Raw genomic sequence first — 13,309 nt, 5'->3', positions numbered from 1 at the left:
ATTACAATGCTTTCATATGCAAAATATCAAATTTTTTTATTAAGTCTTAAGGTTTGTAAAGCAATGTTTTTCATTTTGCATGTTGCCTATCTATCATGCAAAGTAATATTCATTTTAAGATTAAAAATACTTTTATGCATCAGAAAATTTTGAAATTTCACATGTGAACTTTTTATAATGTTGAGATAGTTATTAAATGTTTCTTAAGAAAAAAAAACTATATTTTATCTGTTATTTTCAGTAATTAATTTCTGTATGGGTTTGCTAAATTTGACCAATCTTGCAACCACCATAAAGAAATTAGGAAATGAATATAAAATATGCCTCTTTCATTCTAAAATGAACAGATTATAACATGAAAACATAAATGTTTAGACTAAATGGCTTTTGTCTCATGACATTATGCATTTATGTATATTTATTATATTGACCTTTCAGCCATGCCTGGCTAACAATACAGAAGTTACAATGATGCGGTTCACGTGCACTCATGTTACTGTATCAAATAACATAAAACTGACCTTTGGTCTGTGCAAGGTAACTTGTCTTGGCTGTATTCAATTATTATACATTATATATGTATATAGATTATTGCTCTTTTGAAATAAGTTCTTAAACTTATTTTTCTTCAAACATAGAACAGTAACTAACGAAGTAAAGCAAACAGTTATCTCTTCTAGTAATGACCATTGTACTCAGTTGCTGCTTGATGTAGGTTGCTAAGCCTTTAAAAAAATTGGAAGATGTATTTTAGTCTAAAAAAATGTGAAATTTCGAGCAGACTAAAGATGTACCCTACCTCATTGAAATACTGGTTCAAAAGTAAGAAATGGTGCCAAGTCCATTAAACTTGCTGAAAAAACCACTAGGGGTATTCTGAGCTTCCAATTGGTTATTGATGTCATATATAGAAGTAAGTGTATATGAGGGAGTGTTTCTAAAAATGGAAAGAGGTGGGCGGGGTGCCACTGTGTTTGATTTATTAGATAAGCAATATCTTAGCAAATTGAAAAGATAAAAGTCTCTTATTTTATATTCTAGCTTGTCAATATTGGTAATTTGAGTTTCTAATTCGGTCGAAACTATAGACATCTAATTTGAACCAGTGTTGCATTTAACATACCATGCGACACACAAAAATCGATGTTTATTCGTGTTTATTTAAAATTTGCTCTAAAATTAAGAAATTGAGTAATATATATAGTACTAATATATGAATTATAATCTACAGTTTGATACCAAACTTATTGACATAAATTCATGAAATAGTAGTTCAATAAAATTTTTAATGCAAGTCAACCAAGAAGATGATATGGCCTTTCACTCGTGACCCATCATGAAAGGATTAACCAAAAACTGTATTTATGTTTTTAGGAAACATTTTTTTTATCTAATGAGCTTATTAGAATTTATTCAGAGCCATTTAATTCTCATAAAACTTGAATTATTTTAACTGATTGTGTATGATGACATGAAACTGTTTACTATTTTAGCAAAATATCATATACTATTTAAACAGAGTATGAAAGAAATATTTGTAATGTGGGCTAATTATGTTGCCCAGCCATTGAAGTCTAACAGGATTATAAGGACTTCAAGATGTTCAATGATTATAAAGTAATGGGACAAGTCGTATATTGGTGGGATAACTTTTTTGCCTTTATTTGTAAAAAATTTCCTCCAGGTATGTGATAGAGATTCTTGAAATAATCTTTTGAATATGCAAGTCATCCTGAAAATACTTATTGGAGTTAGCCGACAGTGGTCAAAACACAGCAAGAAGAAATAAACCTTTAATTGATATAAAAAATATTCTGTTACTGTTTAGTAGTTAATTTATTATGTAACTTAATTGTTTTTATGGATTATTAAAGACAAGCTATGCAAATCAAGTTGACAAAGCATGATATGAGTGTATAATCTATTTTTAGATTGCAAAAGTCACCGTGTAGCTCAAGTTAGAGAGGATTTAAAAAGAATTATTGGTTACATTTTGAATTAAGAAACAAATGTATTTATCTAGCTAAAGCATTTTTTCTTGTTTATTCTAATATTAAGCTTTTTTTGGATCAAGTACAACTACCAGAAAATTGGACAAAGTGACATAAAGCTGTTTCATAGCTTTATGCCAGGTGAGAAAAAAAAACTGACATTTTTATGTTATCCACTAATAAACACACTTTTTTAGATGCAGATCATTCTAAGGAGAACTGTAAAGAGATGCGAAGTACTTGTTCATATTAGTTTTATTACTATTGCTAGTGTGTTATGGTGGTACATGTAATTTGTGATTTTTGTTCGTGATAATATCACTTGCTATTTTCCTGTAGCTTGCTATCAGTTCTCTCTGTGTGTGTGTATATAGAATGAAGTACAGTTTGTTCTTTAAGCTTATAAAATAGAAACCTTAACACTTAAACTACTTGTTAGAAGGATTTTAATTTTGTATATTATGTTAAATTTTAAAATCTTTCTTTTCACAGGTGTTCTGAAGATTCTTCAATAACATTTCCAAGTGATACATTCTTCCAAGAAAAGCTTGGTTATAACAAGGAAGAACATGTGGAACAGGTTGTTCAGCATCACATGAGTGGTGGTGTACATCAGACAAAAGCAATACAAAAATACACCTCCCTTACTGTTAAAAGTGATTTCAAGCCCACAGTACTTAGCAGTTCACCTGTGAAGCTAAAAGCAGTAACAGAAAAATCTGAGAGTTCATGCACATCTCATCAGAGTCGTAGTATTAACGAAAACTGTATGACAGATAATAGCAGTGAAGGTTTAAGTGAAGCTTGTGATACAGATGCAGAGGACTCCCAACTTTGCAGAAAGCACATTCAAAGAATTAAGTCCAAAAGTTATTCAGGATTTGAGAAAGTAGTAATGAATGATTGTTTAAATCCAGTATCAAAAAGGTTGTCTACACTAGAATTACAGCACTATGAATTAAAAAATGATTTTTTAAACATTTTGAAGACCTTGGTAAGTGTACTTAGTAATCGTTTTTTTTTTTTATTATCTAAAGATGTTATATAACTTGTTATGTAAGTCTTTGATCACCTTTTTTGTTAATGTTGGTTGTAGAATTTTTAAGTGATATTATTGGTTGTAGTTGATATTTGAATAAAATATTATATAGAAATAGATTAGTTGAAGGCTGATGAATGTTAATGAAAATTGTGTTTTGTTACTTTGAGTAATAATATAAGGGATTAATATACAACAAGTATAGTTAAAGTTTTAACTATTATACTTATAGGGCTAAGTATAGCTGTTATGAAACTAAATTATTTTGAACAAAAAGGATTTGTGCAAAATTTCTAATACCTCTAAAACCACACATTTGAAAGTCTTAACAACAAAAAAAAGAGAGAGAAACAAGTGTCAAAGATGTATTGTTAATTCATCCTTGGTTTCTAGTGCCAGTATTAGAATGATGATATAGATTTATTATTCATAGTCAGCTATAAATGTCACTTAAGAACAAATATCATTCAAAGGGTAACACAGAAAAACCAATTTTTTTAAAACATTAGTGATAATTCCTTCACTTTTAATTGATCATGCTTTGTAAAATAGCTTTTTCAATTTTCAGAGACATGTATGGCTCAATTAGAATATTCTACTTTTACTCTTGTATTCTCTGTTCCTTTTGTATGTCTGTGGTAGAAAAATAAACCACTGGAAAGGCCTTCAGCAATAGACATCAAATGTTACTATTGTGTTTCAGTTATTAACCCTATTAGGACCAGTGAGCATCTCTCAGGTTCAAGAGGACACTGAGGGCAAACTTGCATACGAAATTTCACAAATTAAGTAAAACTTGTAGTTCTAATTTTTACTCAAATATCTAAGAGTTTATATTTTGTAACTTACTATATTTGTTTAATGTAATGTTTAACTATCATCCTCAGTGCATCTGCCAAAGAGATTTGCGTGCCACTTGCATTGAGGCAACTTCCACCTAATTTGACATGATTTTATATGAATTTAGTTACTGTATGATGATATCATGTGATAAAAACCTTCCACCAATAGGAGGGAAACACACCTCCATGTGCAATTTTCTTCTTTTATGTGCTTACACTCGTGAAACTTCATTCTTATCTTCAGCATTGTATTGTACAGACATGTTTAAATTTCTTGTCTGTATTCAGTGTATTGAGATTTGCATCATTAACCAAACTTTGATTTTCTTTTCTGTAGCTTTTGTTTCAAAAGATTTAATTTTTTGTCAAGAATTCACAAATGAGGGTGATTTGTACTTAGTCCTGAATGCATGACATGGTTCACATTTAAGCCTCATTTTACTACGGCATCAGGAGGCTCATTAGCTATAAGGGTATTTGCAGCCATTGTTCAATGTGTTGTAGATTACCACATGCTTCTTTGGCCCCCCTACTCCTGTCCAGTTGGCAGAATTTTTTTCTCATCAGTTGAAAATGGTCTGTTGGACTATGCCCTTAACCTGCTTTGCTTTAGATAGTTCCTTACCATTTGTGACCTTCCATTCTCTCTGGATTTCATTTTCAAGTATGTTCCATTCATTGTATTTTGCCTGTGCTCCATGATCGATGTTTCTTGGGTTTACATTGTCTTTTCTCCTTGTTTATTATTATAACTTATGCTGTTTCCTTTCTCTAATAGTTCCTTTCTAATGATCAAATTCCTTGTCCCCCTTTCTTTAGTGACTGTTTTTGTCCTGTTTGTAGACTTTCTTCATTTCCTTTACTCAATTCTCTTTCATTGGTGTCTATCTGGCCAGCTTGGGGTCATACCTTTTACCTTCTGTATCACTTTCCCATTCCTTGGTTTTATATCTTTGCCCCTTTTCTATCTACCTTCTGGTACTCCCTCTCCTATCTTCACCTTTTATCTGAGGCATTTCTTCGTGTTCCAGATGGGTATCTGTAAACATCCCTTCTCTGTTTAACCTAAACCACTTCTGCTCTATTCCTCCATACTTTGTCTTTCTGTAGTCGGGACTCATTGGGTTGTGTTATGTTCTTTACCATACTCCTTCCCTTTTTTGGTGTATTTATTATTAGTGTGGATTCATTTTCTTGCCCAGATGTCTTTATTGGTTTTCTTTCTCTCTGTTAACCTGGACTGATATCCTATGACTTCTATCCTCTTTCTTTTCCCAGAGTTTTTTTCTTCTTTCATAACCTTGCCCTTTACTCCTATTCCTCGTCTAGATCAATTTCCTACTAACCTTCCATTTTGAATTTTAGGTCTACCTCTTTTTTTATCTTCTCACTTTCTGATGTCTTGTTTGTCACTCTTTTTGTTAGTGACTATCACATGTATGATTCTTGGGTATCCACCTATTATCCTGCTGTTAGTCTCACTTTCTACTGTAAGTTGTGTTTTATTTCTCCACTTTGATCTGTTTCCTTGTATCTCTTCTCTTTGTTTCTCTTTCTGTTTCCTATTATTTTCCTTATAACCCCATCTATCATCATTTTTCACCTGGTCTGTGGTTGGCCATGGTTGATTGATGTGTCAGACACTTTCCTCCACTTATTTCTCAACCCCTACTTCCTTTTTTTGTTGTTCTGTTCATCCTTTTCATGTATTTCCTTTCCTTGCTCTTCACTTCAGCCCCTCTTGTGTTTCTTATTGTCATGAGAGCTTTCATTTGCCATATTCATGACCTGGGGCTGGAATTCCTTTTCTTTGACTATTTATACCTGTTAGCCCATTTTCAGTTGAAGGGGGGGGGGGAGTATCATGGGATGTAACTTCTTTCTCACATCCACTCTGTATTTGGCATTTTCTTCCTTTCTTGTCTCATCCAAATTTGGCTTATCATCTTCCTGTTAGTTATGGCATATCTGGTCACTAGGTTTTCCATTAACCTTTTTTTTCTGCATGAGATGTTCTTTTTTTTCCCCTAAAACCCCCTCATTTCTTTGGGGTATGTCGTCATGTATCTCCTACAGTAGACCTTGTGGACCCATGGTTTTCTTTCTTTGGGTCCTTTGTCCTCATTTGTGAGCCTTGCTTCAAGTACTTGTCATGGTGCCTGGACTGAGCTTGTATTACTTCCTGTAGTCCCTTACTGCCTCTTCAACTAAATCTCTCCCTTCTTCAATGTTTCTCTCTCTGACTGAGGTATTCAATGAGGGTAGAATTTTCAAAGTTTGGATGTTGGACAAGAGTTTGCTTCCAATCAACATTCTCAATCTTCTTACTCTTCATTGGGCATGTTCCTATTCCTGCCCCTACTGGTGGTTCACTTAGTCTATTATATGGTCTTTCCTTGCTCCAACTGTCCTTGAAGTTTCTGTCCCAGGGCATTTTGTTTTCCAGCATTAACCATACACTTCTGAGTCCATTCACATCATTTGCCAGGAAGTTAAATCTTTGTGGCAAACCACCTCTCTTGGCCAGTTTGTATTCTATCAACAAAGTAGTCTCTACAACCCCCAAGTCTTCCATGAGATTTGCTTATGGTTAGACATACCTTTCTTGGTTGCTTTTGCCACTTTTGTCATCACTGAGCTCTTATGGTCCCCTATTGCTCATTCTTCAGCTTTTTACTGTTGATTTTCTCAGCCAGGTCTGTTTTTACCTCTTTTCTCCCCTATTTGTCTTCTCATTCTGGGCATTAGTTTACACATTATTCTCCTTCTTGGGCCCTATTGGTGGTGTCTCCTTAACCCCCTTCACCTTTGTCTGCTTGATATTCGTACCAACTTTCATCTCTCTCTCTCCCTTCCTTCAACCTTACGCAGGGACTCTGCCCGATCTGTCATCCATCAAGCTGGACTTTCCACTAATGCTACATTATTGTTGCCACATTCTTGTTGTTTTTCCACTGTATTTGTTTGTCATCATCTGTGGCAAGTGGTTTGTCATTGGCCCTTCTGCCATCCCTTTCCTTCTGGCAGTAATTTTGTGCACTAGTTTCCTGCTTATCATTCCTGACTGTTCAATGATAGATTCTTGGTCTCTGTCCATGGCCTTCCTTCTCTCCTGGTGCTCTTAGGTGTTTTTTCCATGTTCTCTCTGTTATTGTTCACTCTTTCATTCTCCTCCCTTGACTGACTGAGACCTGAATGAGGTTTTGCATGGTCTTGTGCATGCTTCATTCAAGCCATTGACTTCCTAACTTTTGTACTGTCTTGATCTTCAGAGTTGTTTCCTTCTACTTCTCTTCTACAGTTACAACTGTTCTGATGTATTTTCTATAGGTGCTTCTCTTACCTTCTTCTACCACAATTATCTTTTCTTCTCCCTTGACTCTTCATTTTTCCTTTGACTTTAATTATTTAGGAGGTACACAGTACCTCTCTCCTATCCCGTTCCTCATCTGTTGGACCATTTGCACCTGGCTCAGCTCTTGTATTCTGTTTGGTGTACCATATTATGGACCTCTCTCTTTAGATCTATCTTTTTCCATGGGCCTCTTTTTCCATCAACTTACCCATTGACATGTTCATCTCGGGATATGGATGCTTTCAGACTATTTTGCTTTTCTTCACTTTCAATTCATCACTTTTTTTAATTCTCTTACATCTTTTCTTTGCTAGCCCTTGGACAATATCCTCCAGGCAGGCATGTGTACTCTCTTTACACATTCATCTTCTTTACACCATTTGTTTGTTTCTTGTTATGATGGTTTTTGGCTTCCACAGGTGGGACAATGGTAAGTTTATGGACTCACAATGCTAAAATCCTAGATTCAATTCTCTGCAGTAGACAAAGCAGAAAGCCCAGTGTGACTTTGTTTTTAAAAACAACAACCAATCTTCAATTACCCACTGTCTTTGAGAGGAGTATGTACTCCCTCTCTCTCTTTCAGAGCCCCTCCTTCATTTCATAGGATCCCACCAGGTGGCTGGTGTTACTTCCCAGGGTATACTTATCCAAAAACGCTCATACCAATCTGGCCTGGTTCTACCTATGCCCACTTTGAGATAGAATGTTCCACAAGACCTCATAAGGTATCCGTGTGTATGTATGTTTTTGGCTTGAAAAAGAATGTTTGCTCGAAACTTCACCAAGTAAATAAATTACTACCATAGTTTTTAAAGGTGATTTTTCTCTAAAAGTCTAATTTCTTTATTTTATACGAATATGTATATTAACTATTAACATTGTACCTATTCCAATGACTACCATAGAAAAAGCCAGCAACAAGGAGGTGTTCTACTCACTTCTCCAGCTCAGGCTTGCTGGCTTTTAAAAATAGGAGTTTCATGATCACTCATTGGACTGTCTCCAATATAAGATCTTTCTTGACTGATGGGAACTTTCTTCAGATCTACTCTGTGCAAATCCCCCCTCATCAAATGGAGCAGGGGAGACCCTGCTCATTTACCAGTTTCTAGCTGCTTGGGTGGTGGACCATGGAGAACCCTCACTGCTCAGACTAAATCACTGAGGATAGAACACAGAATACCAATGTGGTGAGAAGTGGAGTGATATTGAAACTGTTAGTGTAGTGTAGGTCATCTCCCTCATATAAATCACTCATGCCAACTGTGCCTTCTTCCTGCTGTTTGAGTCTGTTCAGTAGTGTTGAGGTAAGTACACACTAAATGATGGTGCTCTTCTCCTGCAGCCAAAGTCTGTTCAATGGAGTTCAAGTGAGCACACTATAGATACATGGATAAACCTTGCTTAATTCAGTGCCCTTCTTTTGTCCCACAGAATCTGTTCAGTTGAGTTGAACATTCACTATACCATACCAAGTATCTATCTATCTATATATATCTAACATCTCCTTCTACAGCCAATGTCTGATAAGTAGAGTTGAGGTGAGCACACACTATACAGGACTGTTCTGGTCATCTTGGTACAATATATATATATGGGCAGAATGGTAGATATATATATATCAGTCCCTCCACCACTTCATTGTGGAATTTTAACTATACTGTGTGAAAAGGTGAGGTATTGTCTCCATAGTTAATATCTTCCTTACCTGAAAATGTATTTCTGATAGATAACTCCTCATGCATTCAGGTGCATATTTTCTTACTTGCCTCTTCAAAGAATGAAGTTTCACGAGTGCAAATGCATAGGGGGAGCTATTGAGGTGTAGGGCTCTTGTCACATGAAATACATTTTCAAACAAGGAAAATGTTCACTTTACCCAGACACTGAAATGTTTTATAAATAGATTTATCCAAGGTTTTATTTGTCACATGATATTCTTTTACACTAATTAAGTATTTCAAGAATAATGTCTTCAGAGGTTTATGATGCCAAAATATGTGGGTTAGAGAGTAACTACTAAATCTTACCCTCCAAACAAGATAGAACCAATGACTAAACATGATTGAATAAACAAATATTCGTGTCTGTCTACATTATTTTAAAGTAAATAAGACTCAATAAGTTTACTAAATGTATAATGTCTCTAAAAGGGGCTAGCAAAACTTCACATTGTGGAGAACAAAGGATATTATTGCAAAATTTACAAACTAAGTAACAAGCCTTGGATTTTTTTAAATACTAATTATAGTTTATTTGGATGAAGTTTTGTTCATGGTAATCATTTTGTTCTGCCTCTTTTAAAACACAGATATTCTCATGTGAGAAGACATAAGGATATTTAGGGTTAGTAGTATAGTATGCTAGGATTTCTTCAACAGCAAATGATTCAGGTTGCAGAAATGCTTGTTTATTTATGTGTATTAATAAATTTATTATTACTTAACACATATAAAAAGACAATTTCTTAGTTAGTGTACACAAACTACAAATATTAGATAGAAATTGAGCTTGACCAACTATATGGTAAGAATAGTATATTGTATACCAATGTAGATATAAAATGTGCATTTATAAGTTGCATTTATACCAGTCAACACTTTTACTGTTTAGTGGTGTCGTATGTTATTTTTGCAACTACCTAACTGCTTCAGTAGGTAAAGATAAGTAACTGATGAAAATAATATAAGTTAGACCTAATGCGATTTATTTATAATGGAACTTTCTGATCAATAATTTTTAAAAATCCAGTTTTATTTAGTTTTTCATATTTTTCAATAGTTTTTTGTATGTAAAGGCTTCTATGAAAAAATTAATATGCCATCATTAGAATACCACAGACACAACAATTACAGTTTTATTGAAAAATATAATTCTTCTGGTTACAGTTATGTGATTTTAGGCACATAACAACAATGAAAAAGAACAAACAGCATTAAAGAACGAAATTTCTGAAAATTTACAACCTGAAAATTGATACAAATACTAAGCCAAACTATATAATATTTTTCAAGCTTTAACTACATCTTGTGTATCAAATTTCATGCAATGAGGTTAAGTATTTCAAGTGTAAAAATCAGAGAAGACGACATCACCTATGTAGTCCTTATAGGTTTAATTAATTTGTTTAATCTGCTTAACTTGTAAGGTCTTCAGCAATAGATGTCAAATGTCATAATCTTGTTTAGGGCATTAACAAACTAAAAGTAGTAGCTGTTTGTTTCACTTTATCATGTTGAGTTTTGGTATTAAAATAAGTCAGTTTACATACATTGAATCAAGTCTGCCTATTTTCTGTCATTGTAATATAATTCCTCTTTGTGGTCATTATATATAGTTTAGGGCATTAAGTACAAACTGTCTAACACAGAAGGTCTTCAGTTGTAGATACCAAACTCGTGGAATAAATTAATGCAGCTATACCATGGCTAACGTTAAGAAGTAACATAATTTCTATAAAATAATTTCACATTTTACTTCATTTTGTTATTCCAAGGCCTGCCAACCAAATAAGGGAAATTTTTAGTATCTTTTTTTTTATCATTGTTATTTACAGGGTTTTTAAACAAAAGATAGGATACTTTTTATTCTTACATTGTAATGTTGGCTGTTAAATAAAGAATATGAATATTTTCTAATTGCACTTGATCGTATGTTATTTTAAGGGCTGTTGAAATATATTATTCTTGTCTACTTTATCACATGTTCTTCCAAGAGTTTTTAAACTTACTCAGGGATATACTTTTGTTCCTCAGAAATGTAAATAATTTCTATTTTTTTAGGATTAACACTGACAATCTAAGTGTCTTGAAGAAATGACACCATTAAATTTCTAAGTCACACCCTTACTATAATTTTTCTAAGTTATATTTGTGTTTCACTAGTTGTCTTTCTTTTGTTATTTGGGTGTTGTTAACCTCACAAGGATGTGTGAAAGTGATCCTGTTGATATCATGACACATGCATTTATCAATCCTTATGAATGTATCTTACTAGGATGTACTGCTGTTTATGTTCATTCTGCAGTGACATAGCTGGATTTAAGACTAAAGAACTGTGCCTTCCAGAGATATAATGAACTTTGATGTTTTAGAAATGTAGCATGAGGAGAATTACAAAACAATACAAGATGTTAATGTACCATCATTAACTAAACAAATACAAAATATTTTTATTACAGAAGTTGCAATCCATTATGTACATACAGATGGAACTATGTGGAGAGAGCCTTAAGGATTGGTTGAACAAGAGAAATGAATTTGAACCCCGAACAGGATCAGGTAGTAACAATTTTTTTTTCAGATATTACTCCAACTGTACAGGTTTTATTATGGTGTATTGGTATGTGCATATCAATTATGGTATTTTGACAATCTTAACAAAAAACCAGTATTCAAATAAGCTGTTGTTTTTTTAAGTTTACAGTGGATACATGTGAAGTTTGTGTGTTTTATGAGTAACACAAAACATTAAAAATTCTTATCTTGCCACCTCCTTTTGTTTTTTTACCAAACAAATATAAAATCTAAAAATTTTATTTTATGGAAAATATGTACAAGAAAAATAATTAAAATCAATGTTCCATATAATCAGATATATACATGGTTTTGTGCAAAGCTGAGAAACAGGAAATTTGTTGTCAGATACAGTTGTTTCATACATTTTTTTTTTTGCTCTAAGACCCGTAAACAATGGAAGTTAACTTTAAAACTTTCTGAAGAACATGACTAAATTAGTTTATTTTTGTCTATTAGCTGAATTATAGCTCTGTATTCAATAATGATTACAGAGTATAGTACAATTTTAATACTACATTGGTATACAATAATACAGAATAAAATATTTGGGCCATATTTAAGATAATTTTAGATGATACATAATTAATATTAACCTCTGTATTACAGCAGGTGTGTGGTTTGTAGGTGTTGCATACACACCTACATTTCAAACAAGTGAAGTGTTTGTATCAGTAATTTGTGGTTTGCCAACACATTAGCTTTCTTGAACTCTTTAAAAGTAAACAAAGGATTCTGATGTGAAGTTTACAACACTTAGGAACAAACCATACATCAAGGATTTTATTATAATTTTTTCAATGTTTTTTTTGTTCTTGATAAGGTTTGCGTTAAATTACATATGTTTTGAAAACTACAAGAAATTTATCTATAAAAAGACATGGGTAAGTTTAGTTAGCTTTAGTAAGTATCGGATTAAGATTACAATTTCCTATTTATTGAATATATTGTCACATTTAATGTATTCAAACAATTTTATATAAAGTATTCTATATTGGAAATAAACTATATTTATTAGATATAAATTGATCATGGACAAGAATGTTGTTGGCAAAACAATGATACAATACTTGACAGAGGTAATAGTGATGCCATTTTGAATGTTGAGGTCGTTGGTCACAAATATACTTTTTTTCAATTTTTCCTATGTTTTGTATGATTTATAACCAAAAATAGTGACTATTTTAATCAGCAAAATAATGTATATAAATTTATTTCAAACAAGATGAAACTGACTTGATATTCAAAATATGTAACCTAATGATCAATATTAAAAAACAATTTTTAATTCTAACATAAAAGGAAGTTTTTTTTTAATTTTGAAAAAAGTGTTTCACAACAAAGTTTTGGAAATTTCATAACCTAAAGATTATTTAGAAATACAAAACTCTGAATTTTTGAAAGCAAAAAACTAGATACTATTTAGAGAGTTTGTACTATTTTTCATACATTTATGTAATCGTATTGTGAGAAGTTGAAAATCAGACTAGTGACATTTATCTTGCTCAAAAACGATAAAAATGTTACAATATTCTTTTTTGTTTATTTTTTGACAGACAACTAAAATTAAGTAGTTACTAGCCAGTTCTAAAGTTGTCTAATACTACTATTTATGTGTACTAATTATTTACTACTGATTTTGTATTATTATATTTAATATATTTTGTAGGAAACTTTAGTTTTCAATAAGTTATATCTTCTGTCAAATGTTTGCTTTGGAAATAATCTATATAAATAAAAGAGGAAGTTTGTTTATTTGTTTATTTTGTTTGCTATAGGAAACC

The 13,309-nt window shown here is 32.5% G+C and overlaps 1 protein-coding gene across 4 annotated transcripts in view; it reads left to right on the top strand.

Moving 5' to 3' along the window:
* The window catches only part of LOC106458867 (eukaryotic translation initiation factor 2-alpha kinase 1-like), a 53,159-nt gene that overhangs the window by 31,654 nt on the left and 8,196 nt on the right, over positions 1 to 13,309 (top strand). For all 4 annotated transcript variants that reach the window (XM_013918424.2, XM_022385228.1, XM_022385229.1 and 1 more), the window contains 2 exons: positions 2,484 to 2,985; positions 11,411 to 11,510. In XM_013918424.2, coding sequence (XP_013773878.2) covers positions 2,484 to 2,985; positions 11,411 to 11,510 — 602 coding nt within the window. The remainder of the gene's footprint in view (positions 1 to 2,483; positions 2,986 to 11,410; positions 11,511 to 13,309) is intronic.

Source organism: Limulus polyphemus, unplaced genomic scaffold, assembly GCF_000517525.1.
Source record: "Limulus polyphemus unplaced genomic scaffold, Limulus_polyphemus-2.1.2 Scaffold525, whole genome shotgun sequence".
Lineage (NCBI taxonomy): Eukaryota > Metazoa > Arthropoda > Merostomata > Xiphosura > Limulidae > Limulus > Limulus polyphemus.
This window is presented reverse-complemented; position numbering and strand designations above follow the sequence as displayed.